Here is a 22,957-nt window from a genome sequence, read left to right as displayed (position 1 = left end):
ACGTATACGCATACACAATCGCCTTTGTCAAATAAAATATTTTATCATCGCGTACATGCCAATGTAAATATTGCATGGAAAAAAATGTGCACCAATCGGGTGGTGGTACATAATATATAAACTCCGAGATGCTCGCAGATTGTGTGAACAAGTTGATTTATGCAGCGCAGATAACCGCCACAGCCATCATCGGCTGAGTGGAATCGATGCTTAAAATTGAACGCCCCGAAAAAAAAGATGCAATATTATATCGTAAAATACGAGCCTCGCGAGTGACCGATTAGACTTGCACATTGTTATTCATGAGCCGAGCGAATCTAAAAACAAATGTCGAGTTCTTGAAAAACGAAGTATGTAAGCTCGTGCTGGTGGACAAACACACGCCTCTGCGCCGCTATCACGCTGACGTCATTTGCTCCTCGAGCCGAACCGAGCCGAGCATCGTAAGAGCTGCATCTGTGTCTGTGTGTGTATACGAACTGCAGTCGAGTAAAGAGATATGACAATGAAAACATACGATGCCGTAAATACGTGAAGCGCGAGGGTAGGACGGGGCGTGCGCGTAATCATCATCGGCATCATTAGCAGCATCGTCGGTCAATCGCTGCAAACATTTGTATTATGTACGCGCATGTACACCCGACGACGTATCGCAATTGACTTTCCTATTATTATCGCTGTTCTTTGGATTTGTTTTTCTGCCGAGAGTCGATGTTGTTGCACGACGCGTCGACGCGAGTACCAGAGATTCTTCTGCAGCGCCGATCATTCCGGAACTTGCGCCACACTGCTCAAACATCTAATGTAATTCGGTGTACTGTACCCTACCCATGGAAAATACTCACAACATGCGCACGTCACACCAACGACGTTTCCGCTTGTATGCATACGTGCGAGTCCGCGAAGAATCGTTACTTCTTTCAGATTTCGATTATCTGCATTTTATTTCACTCGCGATTCCGTTTATTTTGTTGAAAAATATCTCTATCAATATTTACACTTGACGCAATCGCTCTTAAGACTACTACTCGGCCACCGACATAATTGTCACAAAAATTCGCGCGGCCTATCACTTTGCACAAAAAAATCTTTCGTCCAGTCCTGTCACTTTTTACACTTTTTGAATGTTGAAAAAAAAACATCGAAGTAAATGAGTTTTTGACCACTTAATGGCATTTAATTTTAATAATCCAATTGAAATTTTTCTCCATCTCTCGAGGGATTGATTTCCATTTTTATTACTGCCGAGAAACAATCTGCAGAATCGATGTAAATTCGTTCGCATTGACTATCATGAAATATATAAAAGCCATCAAGTTGGGAGTCATAGCAATTAAGTGGTAAATGTAATTCTTAAAATCGAATAATTTCGAAAATTTTTAATTTTACCGGAGGCTGATCAGTCCTAATTGATTTACGTGGAAATAGTTTGCGACAACAAATTAAATGTTGAATTCACTCGCTCTGGATAAGGATACCGGGGGAAGTAAATCATGCCCATCTTTGCGTTTCTTATTCTTTGATGCAGTCTACACTTTGATACGTGAAAAGTGCATAACATAGTGTTGCATAAACTGGCCGTGCGTAACTTGCTATGATAACAATAGTAATAATGAAAGAATTTATGAATAATAAAAAAGATTGATTTAATAACAAAGATGATTTGACAACAAAAATCAAACATGAATATTGTAAGTTTTCAATTTTCTTAAATAGAGCATCATATGTCAAGGTACTCAGCGATAATACCTCGATTATATGTTTTAATATTATAATACGAAACCCTTTTAAGTTAGAACTTATTTTTGAACTCGATAAAAATATAAAGAAATTTTTTCTCATTTCGATCATTGACCCAGTTAATTTATCCGGTAGAACAATTCAGTATGAGTTTTTACCTTATCATTCAGAGTACAGAGATGAAAACTGTACGATTCCATCTCATTTACAAAACAATAAATATTTTTCAATATTTTGTAATTCATTATATCATACTTCAATGCAACTTCGAGATTCAGAGTTTTGTAATTTGGTAGTACATGAAATAATTTTTTCCCAGTTGCATCAGACTTCTTGATATCATTCGTCGGACTAAGCAAATGTAAGCACGTGATTACAAAAATCTCGCGTGCTCAAGAGAGGATCTTTCGTCAGTCGTTTGTGAAAACTCAATTTTTCTCCTGTTTATTGACGAATGCTTAATGTCATAAAATTATGCAGTGTTTTTTACAGCGGCAACGAAAAATTAGAACATGAACGACGAAACGATGATGCGAGTTTGCATCAGCAGAGAAATAACGTAAGCGACCTTAAGTTGCCTTGACCTTAGCGAGTCGTGCGTTTTCATGACCAAACAATCTGAAAATTAGGATCATTTAAAAAAACTGTAACACCTGGGTGGACCATCTCTTTGTAAAAAATTTAGTTTAAAACTTTTTATAAATTCCACCAGTAGGTGAGTAATTAAATTGAAGTCAAATTTTCTTCATTAGTAAGTATTAATTTATCGGAAAACAAAAATTTTGTTTTATTAGAAATAAAAATTATTCGTGTGAAATTTCTATAACTTTTAAAATTATTTGTATAGTTTACGTTATATGTGAATGTTATGGTGGCTATTATTGTTATTTTACTAGAGTGTATAAGTAATAATTGTTTACCATCGTTCAGGACCTATGTGTGTACAAGTGATGTCAAACGGACACAGCTATCACAGCATAAATAATAATTTTCGAATTTGAACTCAAACGTAAATTTAGACTAAATAGCATCGATCCTTTACATGTATGTTAATAGAGTATTCAATAAATGTATTTAACATAATCGATATCATTTTATTTGAAGAGGCTAAAACTTTTGTAGCACTAAATAAAATTGCGCCACTGACTGAATTAGTCAAAATTATTAAATAGACGAATGTATGTACTATCGAGAAAATTAAATCTGAGAATCCGGAAAGCTTTATAGATCATCTTAAAAAAAAAAAAAAAGAATTGAACGGACATTGAAGAGAACGCAACACACGAGTCAAAAATTTCGTGATACGATTAGGGATACATATTATACTATCTGACGCAATTTAACTATCGTATCGGTTAAATATAAAAGCCCGCGCGAGCCTCCCGCTATCTTAGTATGTATTCAAACATTCTTTAGTACACAGTTCTGCTCGTGCTCCACAAGAGACCGTATATTTACACTTTGACTGACTCAAATTAACATTCGATCATAATTTCTTGTCCAAACACTGCGCTGTGAAGATTATATAAAATATAATTTCAACGACACTTCAGTGATTCGAAGCGTAGCAGATCGAAAAGAAGGACTTTGACTAATTCTTTATTTCGTTGTAATTTGTTCATTGGTTTTTGAATTATATACCAAGATGCATAAGTTCGGCAGAAAAGACATGTTCAAGATTGACTACACGCAATTTAGAACCCATCTATCTAAACGAAGGCGCACGGCTGCAACGAGGGAACTGAGTAAGTTTTTATCATATTCTGAATTGCCGATCCATTTTGAGTTATTTTTTTACTCGTCATCGAAGTATAATAAAGTTGATATTGCTGAGCTCATTGTGATTTTGAAACGTGCAAACTTGTGTTTATACTCGTGGGATGATCGTAGAATCAAAAATTGATCGTGAGCCCGTTTTTCACAGCAAAAATGGCCTATTCGGCTTCCAATAGCGTCATCTCTCTGGCCGAAGGTATGCCAAACGAAGAAATGTTTCCATTCACCGAGATGACGATTAAACTCAACGACGGAACCGATTTCGTGCTCGAGGGTGAAGAACTGGGTGCTGCCCTTCAGTACATACCAAGCCAAGGATATCCCCCGCTCCTACAGGTAAATTTTTCATGACGTTTGAATGTCCGTAAATCGAGGTTTAAAATAATAGAAAAAGACTAAATGGAATATCTGTGTATTCGTAGGCTTTCCGAGAATTCCAAAGAAAAGCTCACATGCCACCGAATTGGGAAAATCGCGAGATGATCGTGGTCGCAGGCGGCCAAGACGGATGCAGCAAAGTCCTCGAAGCTATAGTCGGGCCCGGAGAACCGATAATAACGCAAAATCCTCTCTATCCAGGCGTCACCGTGGTGGTAAGCTATTCCGACGTACTATTTAAACATCGCATTGTCTAGTGGAGCTAATTTTTACCGAATTTTCGCGCAGATCGCACCGCACGAGCCGGAATTCATCCTCATCGACGAGGACGAGGAGGGCATGAGCGCGATAAATCTGCGCCAGAGACTCGAGGAGAGGGTGGCAGCGGGCCTGCCGATGCCCAAGCTCATGTACATAAATCCGACCGGCAACAATCCGACGGGCACCGTCATGAGCCTCGAGAGGCGCCTCGACATTTACAAGATCGCCTGCGAGTACAACTTTCTCATTCTCGACGACGATCCCTACCACTTCTTGTACTTTACCGATGTAAGTGCGCCTCTGGATTTTCCACAGGATCGTGCACTATTTCCAGCCGAAACTTTGGAAAATAATCGAGTTAAACTCTGCTTGTGAATTTCGCAGGAAGCGCCTCGATCTTTCTTGTCGCTCGACACCGAGGGTCGCGTAATAAGGGTCGACTCGTTCTCCAAGGTTTTGAGCAGCGGCTTGAGAGTAGGAATAATCACGGCGCCGGCTCAGCTTATACAGAGTTTCGAGCTTCACATGCAAAGTAGTCATTTGCACGCTCCAACTCTCTCGCAGGTTAGTCAAATCGCTCGCTGCTAATACCTGATTCCTTTCAATGCGCCTTAATTTAGTCGCAGTAATTTCTTTGTGCGGCGCAGACTCAATTCAAGAAGCTTATTCGAACGCCTACTTGCTTGCCTCGTTTAATGACTTTGCTTAATTTTTAATGCAAAATAGTTTCGTGCAATTTAACTCAAAATTCTGCATCGATATTACTAGTTATCTTGCTGAAATAATTACATTTCAACGATCTTCGAACTTTTGAATAATGCAAATTATTATATTTTTGAGTAATTTCCATAATCAAGTTGTATAGAAATAATAAAATGATCTTACATTTACAGGTAATTTTGTACAAACTACTGAAAAGCTGGGGCTACGACAAAATGATGGATCATTACCGTAAAATACGTAAATTTTACAAAGATCGAAGGGACACGATTGTTCAATTGGCTCGTGAACACTTGGGAGACTTGGTCGAATTCAACGTTCCTAGCGCCGGCTTATTTTTATGGCTCAGAGTACCTGAAATAAAGGACACGTGGAAAATGATCATGCACCGAGGAGTCGTTCACGGAGTCCTCGTGGCTCCGGGTGCCGCCTTCATGGTCGACGCGACGCAGCCCTGTAACGCCATCAGGGCGAGTTTCGCTCGAGCCTCCTACAAAGAAATGAATTTGGTAAGCTTCTGTTTCAACGCGATGATGGATTTTAACAAACGATTTCCTCCCAAAACATATGTGTGATTATCAATGATTTTTATCTTTTGCAGGCAATGGAACGATTGGCTTCGCTCATACGAGATGAATTGAAAAAAAATAGGAAATTACCCTTGCACAATAACACGTGAAAGTAGAAAAATATCGTATATAAGGAAATTGAATAATAATTATTCTAGATATTCACGATAATTATAATGACATGTCAGCTCTGTGATATCAAAATCTTTAGCAGAAATCGAGTAAAGAATTTAACTTCGACGCAACTTATACGACAAATGTAAATATATTCAAAGAATCGATAACTGTGCAGATTCTCTGAAAGATTTGACTGCCGATAACTTACCAAATGTTGAGGTCACTGACGTACAAAATAGATTATAAGTTAGTCAAACTAACTTAGGATTTACAATTTACAATACATGTAAATAATATGTAATAGTATGCAAAAGTAATGGATCATTCTTTTTAAACCATGAAATTGAATACATCGACACATACTAATTTATCTATGTTTAAATATTATGTTTTTATATTTTTTTTAATTTAAAATGATTTCAGAATTAATAAACTTAAAAATAATCTTTTAAACAGATTGATTTTCTTTTTTCAAAAATAAATAATCAAAGAACTACAATTAAAAACCACTCTCTTACCAATAAAATCTTTACCAATATCATCAAATGATAAATAAGAAATCAACTACTCCAAGCTTTGATTGCAAAAAATTAAAGTTAAAAATAACATAAGAAAACTTGACAATATAATGAGAGTGCTTTGATCGGAATTTCATCGCAGCACACGTGTATCTAAAAAATAGTATTTTTAGCAGAGAATATTCCTTTAAAAAAGTATGCAATTGTGCATACAAGAATGCACAACTATAATATACCTGAATGATAATTTGCCTATTTAGCTAATTGGATATTTCTCATTAATTAAAACAAAAATTGCAAATATTTAGATAGTTATTTTTTCATATTTTATCATCATTAATATTATTTTAAAATTCAATCAGTTCAAGTATAATTTAACTACACTGTACGCTTTATAATATCTTCTATAATCATTTTCAAATAAATGTTCAAATAAATGCTATTGCGCAGACAAAATTTAAAAAATTTACTCGATATATATTACGAGTATGCTAAATATGAATTTCACAATAAATCAATATGTTAAATCTTTACTAAGTCTGATAAATACTTCACGACTGCATTGATAACCAATAGTTAAAAATGGATCGACTCTAACGATAATCACTTTTTATCATGTCTGCTCCTTTTTCGCCAATCATAATGGTTGGTGCATTAGTGTTTCCTCTCGTAATTAATGGCATTATAGATGCATCTATGACTCTTAAGCTTTTTATACCATGAACTTTGAGATTTGAATCAACTACCGCATTAGCATCTGTCTTGGGTCCCATCTTACAGGTTCCACTAGGATGCCAAATGGGCATATGATATTTTTTTATCAGGCATTCGTTGAATTTTTCATCGTCGGCTATCATACTCTTGCAACCAAAAAACGGTGGTTTATCAGAGGTAAAATTGCTCTCTTTAAACGATCGAGTCTTAATAAGTCTTGTGGCCAGACGTATTCCTTCCTTTAACGTTTGAACGTCCCGAGCATCGGTAAATATGTTTGCATAAATCAGCGGCTTACCAAACGTTGGATCTGTTCGATTTAATTCTATCCATCCTCGGCTTTTAGGATTCAACAGAAGAGGATACATAGCTATCTGGTTGTAGTTGGAGAAGGATTGATAAGTTGGTTTTTCCTCGTCGCCAGACACCTGATTGTCGTCGACGGTCGCCAAGAAGTGAACCTGTACATCGGGTACTTCGGGATGCTTCTCAAATCGAGTCCGAAGAAAAGACACCGCTCCCAATAAGCCTGGTTGTCTCAGTGGACCTGCGTTTTTGGCTATCCATTCGTTTACATCTTCTTTTCTCAGATCGGCAAATTGAAAGGAAGTAGCCGTTGGTGGCTTATTTTTAAGACTCAATACAATCGGTGTGGTGCCCGCGTGCTCTTGCAAGTTTCTACCGACCGGTAGATTCTTTACAACTTTTATCCCGTGTTTACTCAACTCTTGTTCAGGACCCAGGCCAGACAACATCAAAAGTTTGGCGGAATCGATAGCCCCGCACGAAATTATCACCTCCTTCTTCGCGAAAACTTTCAGCGTTTCTTTGGTACCACCAGCTTTGACGTATTCCACGCCGGTTGCTTTCTTCGTGTCCTGATCTACGATGATTCGCGTGGCTTGAGCTCCGGTCAGTACGTGTAAATTCTCTCTCTGTCCTCGAATCGGCCGAATGAAAGCCGTATTGGTACTCTGACGAGCTCCGTTTTTCATGGTGTACTGCAACTTCGCCACGCCCAATGGATTTCCGGAATTGTAATCCACCTCTTTGAAACCCGTCTCCTTCAAAGAATCGATGATGCTGTTTATATTTTCATCCTCGTCCGCGAACTCGACGCTCAAATAACCACCAGTCCCGTGATCGGCGGGATCTCCAGATGGTATTTTCTGTCATGGAAGTAATCGCGCCATTGAATAATTCACAAACGTTAAGGACTTGAAAATGGAAAAAATATACCTGCATCAAATTTTCCGACTTCTTGAAGTAGGGCAAAACTTGGCTCCAGCCCCAGCCGGGATTGCCGAGTTTCTCCCAATTGTCGTAGTCGTGCTTGCTGCCGCGGACGTAGGCCTGACCATTGATGGTACTCGTGCCGCCCATGACTTTTCCCCTGGGCTCGGTACAGGCGGGCGGATGATTTTGGCAGAGTTCCGACGACTCGGGCTGAAATTTATAGTCGTAATCGATGCTACTCTTGCTCAACACGGACATGAGGCCAGGAACTTCGGCCACCTTTGGCTCCTCCTCGCCGGCTTCGAGCAATAAAATCTGCAAAAGTGAGAAATTTCTCGACAGTTACAGGAACTGGATAAATGCAATTTTACAATTTGCGAACCTTCCATTGCTTAATTTCACTCAGACGATTGGCCAACACACAGCCGGCACTTCCGGCTCCGACCACGATAAAGTCGTAAGTGTCCGAGTCTCTGTGATTTATCTGACGTTGTCGTAAAGGATCGTCGTTTGAACTGTTCAAATTCTGAGTGATGAACGCCAAAAGAGTCAAAAACGACGCTTGACAGGTGTTTACGAATAAGTTTTCGAAGCATCCGTTGGATGTATCAACGTGTGTCCAAGCCATTTTTTAACTATGCATGCGCTCGACGGTAAACTACAGTGATCTGACGAAGCAATATTGAACTCTTTTATGCGCATATTATTCATAGTAGTAATTATATTTACTAGTGGTAAATAAATGAAACTTATTCATGGAATAAATTCTCGTTTAATGCGACTATGTGAGGAAGTTACTTGACACTCGTTGATACAATAACTCTTCGGACTGTTGTAACAGCTGTTTTAAACTAATATAATACCTTATTGAATCATTATGATAATTTACTATATGGTCACATTATTTTTTTATTTATTCAACAGCAAAAGATACAGTTATAGGTGTAAACATTTATTCATTACTTTCAATAATCGAAAATTGAGCTATTTCATTTAGCAACGATACGCGTGGATACATCAACCTAGAGTTGATTTGAAATGCGACATATGGCGACAGCTTGAGTTTAGCGTTGCTACTGCGTCGTAAGATTTCGAGCTTTTCGTGTATGTTATTGACATTTGACTCACTGGCTATTCGCTCAGCATTGCAGAAGCACCTTATTTCTCTGACGACATCGGAGCATTTGGACCTGGAGAGGGGTAAAGTATAGCAGCCTGCATTGCAGCAGTTTGATGTCAATTTCGAGTTCCCATACAGTGTTTCCGTAAATGCTTTGACTTTCACAGAAAATTAACCTAGTCAAGGCTTAAATGTCAGTACAAAACTTGTTTTGAAAGCTTCAACTGCAACAACAACGACAAAAACAATTGTAACATCCAAGTTTCTCTCAATTTACATTGAAAAATGGACGGGCAACTACCCAAGAAAGAAAAAAGCTCTGTAAAAATACACATACCTTCTCCATCAGATGTGAGTACCATTTCAGTATTAATTATTTTCTCATTGCATGATATAAAGTGTATCATCGTCATGTAACTTTTTGATTTTTTTTTTTTTTTGCAGTTTGCAGACCTTGAAGAAGAACTTAACAAAAAAAAAACGAAAAGAGAACCAGCTAAGGTAATATATACAATTTTTTTTTTAGTTAACGTAGCTTAGAGTTGCATTAATGCATCAGAGCTATTATTTACATATAAATTAAACTATTGATTTCAGACAAGATGTGGACTACTAGATCTTTTGCCACCACCTAAAAGTGCTGCGGATTTAGGGAAAAAGAACTCTTTCGTTCCACATGTTTTAACAAAAAAATCTACAGATAATAAAGATAAAGTCAAAGTTGTTCCAACTAAACCAATTGTTAGCCAAGTGACAAAATCAGCTGTGCCTCTTACTCAAAAGAAACCAGAAGCTCCTGTAGTAGTCAGTCAACCATCCTCTTCATTATCGTCATTGGCTTGTTATTACAGTGATTCTGAAAATGAAGAAGAAGAGGTAGAAGAAAAAGATGAGAAAGATGAGATGCATACAAAAGAAAGTACAAGTAGTAGCGCTTCAACTGGGATGGATTTCTTTTCATTGTCTTCTTCTTCAAAAATACCTGATGAACATTTAAAACCAATTAGTACTGAAGAACTCAATGAAATGGCTGGAATAAGTACTGCAAATCACAATGAATTGATTGAAGAAAATGCTAGGACTCAGCACACTGAACAGCCTGGTAACCTGTTAACCAGTACCGTTATGAATTTACCAAGGGAAGAAATAATTTTGAAAAATAAAGTAGAGTTTGGTCCCAAACTACCTATACCTGAACAAGAATATCATGTTGATCAAGAAGGCAACGTAGCTTTTGATGATAAAGCTATTGAATACTTATGTGGTAAAAGGGGAGTTAAAAGAAAAAAAGAATTCAGCAATGTTGATATAGTAGAAATAAATGGAGAAGATATGAAACCAGATGAAAGAGAATGGCTTGTAAAAGCACTTACTGAGGAACAAGTAGTTAGACCTGTATCTGCTAATTCTGGTCCAGGAGGTGCATCCAAGAAGAAACATCAAATTACATATTTGGCTCATCAAGCAAAAGCTATGGAATTAGAGCTTAAGAATCAATGGGCCCACAATAAAAGTGCCAGACAACAGTGTAGATCAAAATATGGTTTTTAATCTAAATTTAATAACAGAATGGTCAAAAGTGAAAGACGTTTGTAAATGTATTATAAATATTTATTACTTTAAGTTAATTTTAAAAACTATGTATAAAAATATATTTTCATTATGTAAAATGAAAGAACTTGTTAAATTATACTGTTTTACAGAACACAGTGGTTATTATAGCTTAATACCATGAAGAATAATTCAGTATTATTTAATTAAAGGTTGAATCTTTTTACACGTTTTTCTAATTGTTCATTTTATCATGTATCAAATTCTCAATTTCTTCCAACTCACGTTTTTTATTTTCTAAAACATATTTTGCCTGCAACAAATTAGTAGGTAGATTTTCATACTTTTCTAGCTCATTATTTAATTGAGCAAGATCATTAACTTTATCCAATAGAAGTGAAGACTTTTTTAAAGTTTCATCGATTCTAATGTCTTGAAACTGTATTGCTTCTAATTCTTCTTCCAATTTTGCAATAGCATTTTTGTAATCAAGTAATCGATTAGACCATAAAATTCTTACTGATTCTGCATTTTCATCTTGAGAACTTTTTAGCTGCAAATTAGTTTCAATTTGTTTCACTTCTTCTTGTACTTTATTCAATTTCTCTTGTAATGTGTTGTATTTAGCAAAAGCTGCATTATATTTTGCTTTAAATAATCTTTCTTCCCTGGCTTTCATCTGCTCATGAACTTTTCTCTTTTCCATACACAATTTCAATGCATTATTATCAATGGAAGATAGGCCTTCTGATTTCAAAATAGCACTTGCTGTCTGTGAATTATCTTTTAAATCTGCAGACATAGACTTGATGTCAAACTTAAACGCACTGAGTAACTCAATAATTTCATTTCCAAGACTAGAATTTTCAGTATTAATATCAGAAACTGCATCTAATAAATGCTTAATAATTTGATCTGAATCTTCGTGATTAGATTCTGCAGGAATAGAGGAAATATTACTAAGAATGCTGTCCGTCTGCAAGTAAATTATATTTAAATTTTAAAAGAGATTATAAAAGGATAGAAAAATAGATATAAAATAGTAAAAACTAATCTTGAGAATAACTGATTATAAAGGGATATTGACATTAAAGTTTATGTTAAACAAAACATTATGCTTTATTGTATGATGATTGCAGTACTTTACAATTACGTGATGAATAAAACGAGTTGAAATATTATTTTATTTAACTTGCCTCTCTAATTGAGTCCATAATTGGAAAAGTATACAGATGTTAAGTTTGATTTCAGCTGTCAAACAATAAAAACATACAATCCTGTACACAAAAATTTGACAATAAATATGCTGCGGCTTGAGATAACACCTGCAGACAGCGTCCACGATAAACACAACAGACAATTTCAAAATAATCTAGAGGGCGCTAAACACTAGAGTTCATTCTGCTTCACGCTTTATTCTGCTATTTGTATGCATTTGCATTAGTTCAAAGTTGTCACTTGAAAGTAATTTTTCGCATCATTTTTAATGTTTACTGAGTTATATCTTGTTGCAGTGGCACATGCATAAACTCTAATTACACTGTTTTTTTTAACGATGAGAAAACTTCAAGTTCATAAGAGACCGGGTACGTTAATTTGATACAATATTTTACAATGTTATTCTAATTACAATGTTATTTTGATTACAATCTTTGATTTTTTTATTTTACGATCTAACCTGCATAATACACGATAATCGCATTGCTGCGGTTTATTCTAAAAATAACTGTTTTACAAAACTGTTAATTGCATGAGTGATTACATGAATTACTTAAATAACAAATAGAGAGATGAATAGTTAGTTGACTTCTTAGTTGATTGGAGTTTGATTGGAAATTTGAATGCCGAATGAAAGTTGAATGAAAGAATTAGTATAAGGCTCGCGATAATTGCAACATGACAAAAAGACAGTTATTTACCAAATTAATAATCAAACCGGGTAATGGCGCTACGATAAGCATCGAGCACGGGAGAAGACAGCGCGCGAAGGCAAATTGAAGCTCGCGTGAGACAAGACTGGAGCAGTTGGAGACCATTGGTTTGCCGGGAAATAGGCGTCGGTTTGCAGTTGAGAGTACAGAACTTGCTGGGGCCCAGCGGCACTCGATTGAACTCGCTGCTCTCGCTGCTGGTAGTAAAGCTCCGAGTTGGCTGGTGGTGGTGGTGGACCAGTGGGCCGAGGGCCTGCCATCCCTATGGGACTGTAATGAGAACTATAAGGAGTACTGCGAGTCCGTTGAACATAGGCATAATTATTAGTGGCGCGTGGAGGAGGGTAGTTAGTGATCGGCTGCAGCGGACTGGACGCGACGGCATAATTGCTGGGCAGGAACGGCTGCTGCTGCTGCTGCTGCTGCTGCTGCTGCTGCTGCTGCTGCTGCTGCTGCTCACTGGGCTCGCGATCACCGGGTGCCGGGGCCACGGCGTAACTGGCCTGGGCCACCAGCAGCTGAGGCTGATCGCGGGAACGCTGGGACTGCTGCAGGCGCAGCTGCTGCTGTTGCTGGGCTGGATCCAGTTCGGTGTAGAGGACGTCGATCACCTGGCCTGGATGGTACTTCTCGGCGGCGGTGGCGTCGGAGCTGCTGCTCTTGATCGGCGGTGCGACTTCCGGTGCACCGTAGCTGCTGCTACCGCTGCTATCGACGACGATTCGGGCTTCGGCCCTCGTAATAGCCAAAGTGCAGCAAATCAACAAGCTCGACTATTCACACAAATGATAAAGTTTACACTCAACACTATTTATCCCGCATACATTTTTTTAATGATTATTTTACCTTGAGGAACATGATAGACGATCGGACGGCCGAGGACTAGATATCGGTAAAACCACACGATGCCCACTACTTCTCGAGTAACTCGGGCTCGCGACTTTTATACTTGCAGTCGTTGATTCGCACCGAATTTACGAATTTCGAGATGGAAGAAGGAGGCAAGAAACGTAGAAACTTTCATAAATAGCTTGTTCTTGCGGCTAACACAATTATTCCCTTTTGGCTTTTATCAAAACTTTCGCACGCGTACACTTTTTTCGGAAGTACAAGACCATTTCTTCGTATGTACAAAAAGAAACGTTACTCGATCGTCTACGCACGGGCTCGTACATTGCGCGCGACACGAGTCGGATGTGAGTATAGATCGGTACTTGCAGTGTCACGCCGTCCAGTGAGAAACCTGCTAGGAATATTTGAAGGATTGATTCGATCATCGTGCTAGCTTATGTAGACTTTCTCCCATTCGAGATGTCGAGAATATAATCATGAATTGCTCCTAGCAAAATCTTAATTCATTTTTTATACGATTATTTTGACCCTCTTCATTTAAACCCGCCACGTGGCTATTGTTTCATATTACCAAAATGTCAATGAATGAGCCATTTTTAATTTATATTTTCTAATTTTTCAAAATTACCTTCATGATATATTGCAAAAAGTCAAACCATGTGTCCACCAGTTTACTTCACTCATTGGTGTTTGTAAGTAGTTCTACAAATCGTGTGTGAAGTCGTTTTTAAAGACCAATTTAAAAATACACCACGATTTCCTTTCGGGTTCTGTTACTTCATTCTAGCACACGTAGAGATGAGTAATAATTTTTCATGTTACGCTTTAACTTGAGGTCAAAACTTGGCCAAATTTCTACTGGGGGATTTACTGCTCAACGACCGCGTTATACCGCCGTGGGCGAGAACAGCCAACTTCCAAATTATTCACGCTAGAATGATTGTATTAAATCAGCGATCTAACAAGTGCCTCTAAAATATAATAGTGATAGTGTATTTCTCAAGGTCATTTTAGATATACTTTAGAGGCTAAACATACGTACGGTGTGAATAATTAGGAAGTTGGCTGAATTCCGCGCATGCATGTCGGCAACGCGGACGAGCAGTAGTGTGCTGCCGCGTGCGGCGCAAGCTGCTTATCGTCGAGTTTTGAACAACGCTGCGCGATTTTCTTTGTTAATATTGTATTTTATTTTCACAGCAGACCAGGCTCATCGTACGTTTGTTATTTATATCGTAAAAAGAACGTAAATAAAACGTGTCCGTTCAAAATGCCGCCTAAAAAGCAAAAGGTAACGTCTCAAAGTTATCCTCCTCTTAATCAATTTAAATAATATTTGGAACAATTTTTGTGTTTTTACAGAGCTACATCGTTTTGGTATCGAATGTTGGTCGCTCTAGCTCGGAAATAATTCCAGAAGATAATGAGAGTTTTTTAGATAAAGCTAAATATGCAATGAAAATGTTGATACAAAAAAAAGTAAAACTTCATATTATTTCTAACAATTTTTTTTATGACATGATGTCAAAATTTTGTGAATACAGATTTTTTTAGAGCCGAATGATGAATGTGGTATTATAACAATGGGTGAGGATGTCACTGAAAACCCGGGACAACTTCCAAATGTAAAATTGTATCAAGAACATTTTTGTGTTCCTGACTGGGAAATGGTAAATTACGTAGATAGCTTAAAAAGTAAACCATATGATTGTAATTGGATTGATGCTTTATTTGTTGGCTTAGATCTAATAAAAAGAAAAGTGACGTAAGTAGTTTTGTTTTTTTTTTTTTTTTTTTCAAGCAAGCTCATAATGTTTGCATTTGAATTTGAATATAATATAGCTTATTCATTTCAGTGATCCTGACGCTAAATGTATCCTTATTATATTTAACAATTTCAAAGAGAATGATGAATCAATTGAATCAAATGTCAAATCAAACATCAAGGAAATAGAAAAGCGATTACTTGAATTTGAACAACTACATGTCATATTGGTGTAAGTTTATATGGTGAACCTAAAAAGATTTAATGTATTGGAAAAAAAAATGTACTTTTTGTTGTAGAGGAGAAAATCCGCTAAATAATAATGATGATTGTGAAGACCAAAACTCTGCGAGTGAGAAAATGGCAAAAGCTTTAGTAACACAGGTAGTTTATGGAGCAATATTTTCAACAACTTAATTATGTATTGAAGTTAATTTTCATTATAGTATGCATCTGTACAATATAAAGAGATAAATTTTATGAAAGAGGATCTTCGCTTTTTTATACCTACACAAAATCATCCAGCAACGTATAAGTTTCCATTAGAATGGGATGAAATTGTAATGAGTTGTGCTTCATATATAAAGGTAAATAAATGTTTTTCAATATCATAAAATTTTATGTTAAAAATTTTATAAATCTATACTTTCAGATAACTGAATACAAAAAATTAGAAACATGGAAAATGCATGCATTAGTAGAAAATTTTGCAGAAGAACCAAAAAAAGAATATCTTCATAAAGAAGTCACAACATCAGATAAAACTAGGAATCAAGTGGAATCTGATGAATTGGTGAACGCATACAAGTTTGGTCAAAAATATATACCAGTCTCAGGTTGGATTTTAAAAACTTAATACTTAAAAAGTAAAAATTTCATATGTTTTAATATAAATAATTGTGCGGATTTCTGCATGTGAAGTTTTTACTAAATTTTGCAATTTATCAATTGACATTAATTTTTTTAAACTTTTATCAGATGATGATGAAATGCAAATGGTATTTAAAGGAACTGAAAAGGGAATGAAAATTTATGGTTTTGCACCACAAAAAGATATTAAACTTGAATATTGGACTGGAATTGGAACAAGAATTATTGTTCCAGAAACTAAAGTAAGCATTATTCATGTCTTTAAATTATTTTCTAACTGCTTTAAAAATATTGTTTTTCCTCTCAGGATGACGCAAAAGCATTTTACAGTTTTGTAACAGCAATGGTTAAAAATAATTATGTAGCAATTGTACGTAAAGTTCATGAAAAAGGTAACGCTCCAAGAATGGGTGTACTTTTTCCAAAAATTCAACCAGATTCTATTTGGGTAATTTGCTTTCACTTGAATTGTTGAAATATTTTTTCAAGATTCTTATTGCATCTATTCTTTTGTGTTTTAGTGCCTTGTTCATTTAGAATTGCCTTTTGGGCATGATACCAGAGTAATTGAACCAAATTATGTAAAGAATGAAGCAAACTCAGAAAAAATAAAAGCTATGGATCAATTTATTGACTCGATGACAATAACTGAACAGTAGGTTTTTTAAAATGTACCTGTAATTATAAATTTCAGCTGACTTATATTTTCATCTTTCAGAGAACCAACGTATTTAAGAGAAGGTATATTTCCAAATGTTCATAAACAATATCATTGGAATACCGTTGCAGCTCGAGCTTTAAATGCTGATGATGCATTTTTAGTGGATGATTATATTAAAAAGATTTTGGAACCTCCCACGACATTAAAGAATCAATTTTTAGAAATCGTTGATTCCATGGAATCAGTATTTCCAAATTGTGGTAAAATTGAAAAAAAAAGTGACAATCCTTGTCAGATAGAAGATAAAGAAACGGAGGTTCGACAACAACAACAACAAGTTGATGTAATGAAAGAAGAAGTTGTATTTTCTGACGCTAATATAGAACTAAAATCGGAAGATGTAAGTATATCATTCATTTTTTCGTTTCAAAAACGTCATTTAAAAAAAATATAATTGCAGTTTGATGAATTTTAATCTTGCTGGACGAGAACCATCGTGTGATATATTGACGCGTGGAGGTCGCTAATCGTGTCGTCTTCCCGAATTTAATAAAGTAAAAATTTATATTGCAATTTATTTAAAAAAAGTAATACATTATATTTCAAGTTGTTAAACTTTGTATGTTGCTGTGATGTTGTGAGCAAAAATTATTTTTAAATAATAAATAGTTGAACTTCAATTTATTTTGCTATGAAAGAGTACGAATTTTGTTGATTATATATAAGTTAATGTAATGGAGTAATAGTACTTTATGCAACGGGTACGGATATACTTTTTCAGCGAAACGAGGGGTTGCAGCACGAGCCGAAGGCGAGGGCTGTAACGAGTTTCGTTGGAAAAGCATATCCGTATCAGTTGCATACAATATTTTATGGTACAAAAGCCTAAAAGTAGCGGCGAAGTTGCGATTTTTAGGTTAGCGTGCCATAAAGTGTCTTAATCATCCAAACTCTGGAAATTTCAGTTTTATAATTTATTTACGAAAGATGAACATGAGTAATATTATGACAGCGATAAAGCATGTAACAAGCAAAATCGACGTACAGTGCTCGTTGCGTTCGGTACATCGGCAAATTGATCGATGATCACACGTTCTAAAGAACTGCACAAGTGGTAACTCGCGCGATACAATCGGTAGGATTTGATTTTTACACGAAGAGTAAATGATTAATGTGTATTTATGTACAAGTCAGTATTATTTAAAAGTTATAGTTCACACGCATGCTTGCGACGGTCGAATTGATTCATATTTTATATGAATCAATTAATAGGAGTATTTGATGCCCGCGGCGGGTTGACTGAACGATACGTGCGACACGGAAGTGGCGGGCGAGTAAGACGTCTTGGAGAGCTGCTGCTGTTGCTGTCCGCTGTACTGGGCCGCCGACTGTCGAAGCTGAGCCTGGTCGTCGTATTGCTGCTGGGCAGCCGATTGTTGCTCCAACTGCTGCCTCGCGTATTGTCCTGCCGCAGCCTGCGAGTACTCTTGTGGCTGGGCTTGTTGGGCCTGCTGCTGCTGCTGCTGATACTGCAGCGCATTCGAGTACTGCTGCTGGGCTTGCTGTTGTCTCAGCTGTTGCTGGTAATCCGGATTGGTGTATTGCTGCAGTTGTTGCGGATCCTGTTGGTATTGGCTTGCAGCAGCCTGCGAATATTGCTGTTGCTGGTATTCCGGGTTAACGGAGTATTGCGGCTGAATCGGTTGTTGCTGCTGCTCCTGCTGGTACTGGGCCGCGGCAGCCTGAGAGTACTGCTGAGCTTGCTGCTGGTCTTGCTGGTACTGGGCGGCAGCCTGGGAGTATTGCTGCGCCTGTTGCTGGTACTCCGGAGCGGAGTACTGACGGATGTATTGCTGCTGTCGCTCCTGACGTTGCTCGTACTCCGGTGCCACTCTGTATTGCTGCTGCTGAGGCTGAGCTTGTTGCTCGTACTGCTGGGGCGAGTAAATCGATTGCTGCGAGTACGAGGTGGCCTCCGCCTGGCCCGCGGATCCAGCTTGTGGCTGATTGTACTGCTGCTGGCCGTGATACACGTTGCTGGAGTAACCAGCCGGGGCGTTTCCTGCCTGGCCGGGATTTATCAGCACTGCCACGGCGACAGCCAAAACCGTCAGCTGAAAATTCATTTATTTCTTTTGTAATATATTGTAAGAAAGCTATAATGCAACGAGTTGAATTCCATTGACTTACTTGAGCGATCATGCTTGAAACCTTTTTCTATCTGAGCCCTCGACTCGATGTATTGTTATGTGTTATGTGCTCGACACGAGTTTTCAGACGTTAATGTGCCGGTCGGCCGTCGGCTCCAAGCTTTTTATACCTTGGCCGCGCACAACTTATATTCGATCGGCAAATGCCCTGGCGACCGAGTCGCAGCCGCACCGCCAGCGATCTCTCGCGCGCAGGAAATTTTTGTAATTCAATGCAAAAGAGGGGGAGGAAGAGAATGGACTGGCTTTTTTTCTTTTCTCGATCGTACGCGCGCGAGGACTTTCATTTCGCGGAATCGTGTGTGTGAGTGGCGGCCGGATCGCCGGATCAGGAAAGAGCTGCTGCGCTGCGGCTACACGTGCTCCGGCTGGCTCCGCGGGCTTTCGCTGCAACCTTGGTCCAATTATACGCGCGCGCGTGTCTGCCTTCGAGCATATCGCTGCTGCTGCCGCTGATGAGCTCCGAAGTTGAAGTACAAATCGATCGGAAAAGGCCCTTCTCGTCGCGCGAGCGAGCCTTAACGCGCGGCTTCGGGCGTGCATGCGATCGAGGCTTTTTACTCTATCCTGTGTGCCTCGTTGGGGATAATTCATTATGGCATTGTTCGCTCTTCAAAACGCAGCGTGCAGCGACTTTCGGTGAGCATCGGACTCGATACCAGCAGGCCAGCTGTGTTGTACCTTCTCTTTCGATCGATTATAAGCGACTCCTTTGAACTCAAGGTAAATATGCAACCCTGGTACCTTTTTTATGTGCGCTCTTAACATCGTTTAGCAGATTATACTTTTTAATAGTTTATGTGGATTGATTTATCTGTAACGCGTGGCGTAATTTTAAAAAATGTGCTACAAAGTGTGAAATCAAGCTTGAGACAATTCGTATAGTTTTGTATAGTTTTTATAACTCGTCAGTCGTCACAATTCTCATAGAAAAGCTTGAGATAATTTAACTCAAAACTTTTTTATCGGAAGCTTTTCTTATAAAACCGGATATCACTCGGTTAGCCGCTAGATTGACAATTCTTTATTGTCATACTCCAAGAGTCCATACGCACCCGTTACATAATGTTTTGTGTACCATGTTATGTATTGTATTATAACACGAGATCAAAAAGTACCGGCGAACTTTCATTATTCGGGTGAAAGTAGCGTAGAATACAATTCTTCCCAAATTTGCCTTCTTGCGGTTTCCTGATTATATACATATTAGGGTAATTTACGTCAAATGCGACATTGATCAATGTTACAAACGCGAAGAAAAAAATACTACAACTGTCTTTTTTCAGGGAGGATGTCAAAATATTTGTATAGTTGATTCCACCATTGGCGTAAAAAGTGACTTGAAAATTATCCTTTAATTAAACGAGTTTCACCGTACCGTCAAAGAAGCTGGCCCTAATTAGGCAGAGTAATATCGGGTTCCTATTAGATATATTCAGAAATTATTTATACACTTTTGAGGTAAAATTTAATTCAAATTTATAATCGATGTCTAGTTATTTCTATAAGACATTTTTAAGATTGATTATAGAAAAGTACGCAGCAAAAAATATTTTTACAAAATATCCGATTTAAAATACTGCGTTTTATGTGAAAAAAGTTCTCCTTTATGCTTTTGAACAAAAAAGATTATTTCATCAAACTTTCATAAATCAATATTGCTTATATCACGATCGTTTTAATGCAACATAATAATCCGATAAAACAACCTTCGTTTTTGTAAATGTGTCCTATAGCTGAAATTACATTTATATAATTTCATTGTATACCACTGAGAAACATAAGTTCGAGGTGACGAGTACGAGTAAAAAAAGGAAGAAAATGAAAGGTTTCGGATGGGCGTGTAAAGTTGCCCGGCAACATGTTCAAAAAAAGGATATACATACGTATTCGCGCGAATGTTCAATCACGTGTGTCTTGCATAATTTATTTTTCAGACTAGATCCGATTTTTTTTTTGTAAAATAAGTAAGCGCATGTCATTTCGTTTTTTCGTATTTATGATGTCCAGATAACTTTCGTAAAACTTTCATTTTGTACTGACGCATTATTATCCATGATATAACCAGATTAATATAATCAAATTGAAACATTGTGTTCGAAATTTCAACTGAAAATAACGAAAATATCGAAATATTTTAAAAATGAAACTTGACGCTAGACAAAAATCCACTTAACGAAAATGAATATGAATAAATTAGTTTAAAAAAAACGTTGTAAGTACACTTTGTTTGTGCTTCAAATAATTATATTATAATTATCAGGCTATAAATGAAAAGTCCATCATGTAAAAACTAAAAAATAGAAATACATTTATTAAAATACATCTCGAAAACTCCTGGCTAAAATCTTTCGCTTGTTTTCAAGGCATGCTTGACTTATTTGTTGTAATCGCTCTTTTATTCATAAAACTTTCAAAACAAATTTTTTCTTCACTTCCAAAATTTATACCATTTTATTATTAGGTAATTTATTTAGAAATCCAATTTATCAAACTGTTATTTTTATCGGTACGAGCATAACAAAAGGTATATATTTTGGGTATTAGATTGGTTTTTGAATATGTATGTATAATTAGATTTTAGACATCTTTCAGAATTACATATTGTATAGGTTGAGACATTTATCATAGTTTTACCATCGCACTATCGTCAACTTATACTCAACTCACTTAGAACTTACGAAAGAATTTTAGGCGATCATTTTAGTTAACTTTATGTTTGATTTAGAAAAATACCTAAACATTAAGCATTAACTTTTCAACATCATTACATTGACTTCTAGAATATAAAAGTGATATTTTAAAAAATTATTATAGTCAATGTATAAATAAATATAATTTGCATTAGCATACAAATTGTTGTTCATAATTTGATATCAAAAAAATATTTTTTAATGTTTTCTTGTAAAACGAAAACATTTTTTATTTTAAAATTAACATTAGTTTTTTTTTTATTAATTCCATCTTTTTATTTTGTTTTATAATTTTTTTTTTATTATGACAACCTACTATATGGATAACATGTTTAAAGACCCAACATTTTGAAGAATAAAAAATGCATTTATTTTTCACTCAAAGTACAGCAATATATTGTAATTAAACATCAACAAATGATCAGCTAAATCCATACTTACTTGTTGTATCTATCAATTTTTATGTACAAAATATATGTTGCTTTCGAAAAAAAGAATTGTTTTTTTTATTTTACTTTCAAGCACGTGACACCAATTCAATATTTTCATACTTTCTTTTCATTTTGCGTAAACATGGTCACATAAAATTTTCATGTAAATAGGTACATCAGTGATATTTTCAATAACTATTTTATTTACTAATAGGTACCCATTAATCGTACTATTCATTATAAGTACGGGAAATACTCATCACGTAGTAATTTGTCACTCTAGCTTTTAGATAACAGATAAACTCTAAAAATGTGTGTTATTATAATGAAATACAACCGTTTATGCAAAACAATAAAACGGTATTTGTATAAAAGTTTTGGCATAACTTAAGCAATGAGTTTAAGTTGAATTCAAAGAATATAAAATTAGTCTACGCTATTTAAAATTCAACGCTAATCATTTTCATGCAATTGAAAATCAATTTTTTCCTTATTTAGTTTGATTTTTTTGTTCGTCCACAAATAGTTTTCGTTTGCATGTCAATGACTTTTCTTTAAATATAATTTTTCTTGGTTCTAGACACTGGAATATAAAGTTTCAAACTGGTATAATGTGTATTCAATTTGTATTGTTTTGTTTTCTTGAAAAAAAGAAAGGGTTTAGTATATGAATTATCATAGGTCAACATTAATGTAAAGAAACAAATGTATTTTTAGAGTCGCAAATATGGCATTAGAAAATAGCTTTGAAGTTGAAAATTTTTTTTATTTTAGAATATCATTATAAAATACGTATGTTTTTTTTTGGTATCACGCTAGTTTATTTTTTTGTTTTTGTGCTAAC

General features: G+C 36.3%; 6 protein-coding genes across 8 annotated transcripts; 3 read left to right on the top strand and 3 right to left on the bottom strand.

Annotated features, from left to right (window-relative positions):
• The first annotated feature begins 2,804 nt into the window (after nucleotides 1–2,804).
• Nucleotides 2,805–6,654, top strand: LOC106648676 (kynurenine/alpha-aminoadipate aminotransferase, mitochondrial-like). The gene is made up of 7 exons (XM_014365751.2): nucleotides 2,805–3,485; nucleotides 3,665–3,852; nucleotides 3,939–4,109; nucleotides 4,183–4,443; nucleotides 4,540–4,719; nucleotides 5,049–5,384; nucleotides 5,477–6,654. The coding sequence occupies exons 1-7, from the start codon at nucleotides 3,386–3,388 to the stop codon at nucleotides 5,552–5,554; spliced, it is 1,314 nt and encodes a 437-aa protein (XP_014221237.1). The 5' UTR covers nucleotides 2,805–3,385; the 3' UTR covers nucleotides 5,555–6,654.
• Nucleotides 6,003–8,716, bottom strand: LOC106648675 (glucose dehydrogenase [FAD, quinone]-like). The gene is made up of 3 exons (XM_014365750.1): nucleotides 8,412–8,716; nucleotides 8,033–8,344; nucleotides 6,003–7,962 (listed from the first exon to the last, which is right to left on the bottom strand). Exons 1-3 carry the CDS (start codon nucleotides 8,655–8,657, stop codon nucleotides 6,673–6,675), a joined length of 1,848 nt encoding a protein of 615 aa, XP_014221236.1. The 5' UTR covers nucleotides 8,658–8,716; the 3' UTR covers nucleotides 6,003–6,672.
• A 504-nt stretch (nucleotides 8,717–9,220) lies between these two features.
• On the top strand, nucleotides 9,221–10,854 carry LOC106648678 (proline-rich protein PRCC). The gene is made up of 3 exons (XM_014365754.2): nucleotides 9,221–9,500; nucleotides 9,594–9,650; nucleotides 9,747–10,854. The coding sequence occupies exons 1-3, from the start codon at nucleotides 9,435–9,437 to the stop codon at nucleotides 10,698–10,700; spliced, it is 1,077 nt and encodes a 358-aa protein (XP_014221240.1). The 5' UTR covers nucleotides 9,221–9,434; the 3' UTR covers nucleotides 10,701–10,854.
• A 59-nt stretch (nucleotides 10,855–10,913) lies between these two features.
• LOC106648679 (testis-specific gene 10 protein-like) lies at nucleotides 10,914–12,048 on the bottom strand. Its single transcript, XM_014365755.2, has 2 exons — nucleotides 11,897–12,048; nucleotides 10,914–11,676 (listed from the first exon to the last, which is right to left on the bottom strand). Exons 1-2 carry the CDS (start codon nucleotides 11,912–11,914, stop codon nucleotides 10,936–10,938), a joined length of 759 nt encoding a protein of 252 aa, XP_014221241.1. The 5' UTR covers nucleotides 11,915–12,048; the 3' UTR covers nucleotides 10,914–10,935.
• A 135-nt stretch (nucleotides 12,049–12,183) lies between these two features.
• LOC106648677 (X-ray repair cross-complementing protein 5-like) lies at nucleotides 12,184–17,459 on the top strand. 3 transcript variants are annotated; one of them, XM_014365752.2, is made up of 13 exons: nucleotides 12,184–12,286; nucleotides 14,687–14,774; nucleotides 14,846–14,962; nucleotides 15,028–15,248; nucleotides 15,340–15,480; nucleotides 15,548–15,632; nucleotides 15,695–15,835; nucleotides 15,901–16,084; nucleotides 16,227–16,360; nucleotides 16,426–16,566; nucleotides 16,640–16,773; nucleotides 16,837–17,179; nucleotides 17,240–17,459. In XM_014365752.2, exons 2-13 carry the CDS (start codon nucleotides 14,754–14,756, stop codon nucleotides 17,252–17,254), a joined length of 1,677 nt encoding a protein of 558 aa, XP_014221238.2. In that variant the 5' UTR covers nucleotides 12,184–12,286; nucleotides 14,687–14,753; the 3' UTR covers nucleotides 17,255–17,459. The 3 variants fall into 3 exon arrangements, with proteins under 3 accessions (XP_014221238.2, XP_023314240.1, XP_014221239.2); XM_023458472.1 differs by having other exon boundaries at nucleotides 14,684–14,774; XM_014365753.2 differs by lacking the exons at nucleotides 12,184–12,286; nucleotides 14,687–14,774 and having other exon boundaries at nucleotides 14,898–14,962; nucleotides 15,038–15,248.
• Nucleotides 17,460–18,044: 585 nt separating this feature from the next.
• On the bottom strand, nucleotides 18,045–18,981 carry LOC106648504 (UPF0746 protein DDB_G0281095-like). Its single transcript, XM_014365431.1, has 2 exons — nucleotides 18,970–18,981; nucleotides 18,045–18,893 (listed from the first exon to the last, which is right to left on the bottom strand). The coding sequence occupies exons 1-2, from the start codon at nucleotides 18,979–18,981 to the stop codon at nucleotides 18,045–18,047; spliced, it is 861 nt and encodes a 286-aa protein (XP_014220917.1).
• Between the last annotated feature and the right edge of the window lie 3,976 nt (nucleotides 18,982–22,957).

This window comes from Trichogramma pretiosum, unplaced genomic scaffold (assembly GCF_000599845.2).
Source record: "Trichogramma pretiosum strain Unisexual culture from Peru unplaced genomic scaffold, Tpre_2.0 scaffold69, whole genome shotgun sequence".
NCBI lineage: Eukaryota > Metazoa > Arthropoda > Insecta > Hymenoptera > Trichogrammatidae > Trichogramma > Trichogramma pretiosum.
This window is presented reverse-complemented; position numbering and strand designations above follow the sequence as displayed.

Coding starts and splice junctions, on each gene's coding strand:
- LOC106648677 (XM_014365752.2), top strand. CDS start 14,754: ATGCCGCCTAAAAAGCAAAAG. Junction 14,963..15,027: donor AAATGTTGATACAAAAAAAA/GTAAAACTTCAT, acceptor TTGTGAATACAG/ATTTTTTTAGAGCCGAATGA. Junction 16,774..16,836: donor TCGATGACAATAACTGAACA/GTAGGTTTTTTA, acceptor TTCATCTTTCAG/AGAACCAACGTATTTAAGAG.
- LOC106648675 (XM_014365750.1), bottom strand. CDS start 8,657: ATGGCTTGGACACACGTTGATACATCCAACGGATGCTTCGAAAACTTA. Junction 8,345..8,411: donor GTGAAATTAAGCAATGGAAG/GTTCGCAAATTG, acceptor TCACTTTTGCAG/ATTTTATTGCTCGAAGCCGG. Junction 7,963..8,032: donor AGTCGGAAAATTTGATGCAG/GTATATTTTTTC, acceptor CTTCCATGACAG/AAAATACCATCTGGAGATCC.
- LOC106648676 (XM_014365751.2), top strand. CDS start 3,386: ATGCATAAGTTCGGCAGAAAAGACATGTTCAAGATTGACTACACGCAA. Junction 3,853..3,938: donor GATATCCCCCGCTCCTACAG/GTAAATTTTTCA, acceptor GTGTATTCGTAG/GCTTTCCGAGAATTCCAAAG. Junction 4,110..4,182: donor ATCCAGGCGTCACCGTGGTG/GTAAGCTATTCC, acceptor ATTTTCGCGCAG/ATCGCACCGCACGAGCCGGA.
- LOC106648678 (XM_014365754.2), top strand. CDS start 9,435: ATGGACGGGCAACTACCCAAGAAAGAAAAAAGCTCTGTAAAAATACAC. Junction 9,501..9,593: donor ACATACCTTCTCCATCAGAT/GTGAGTACCATT, acceptor TTTTTTTTGCAG/TTTGCAGACCTTGAAGAAGA. Junction 9,651..9,746: donor CGAAAAGAGAACCAGCTAAG/GTAATATATACA, acceptor TATTGATTTCAG/ACAAGATGTGGACTACTAGA.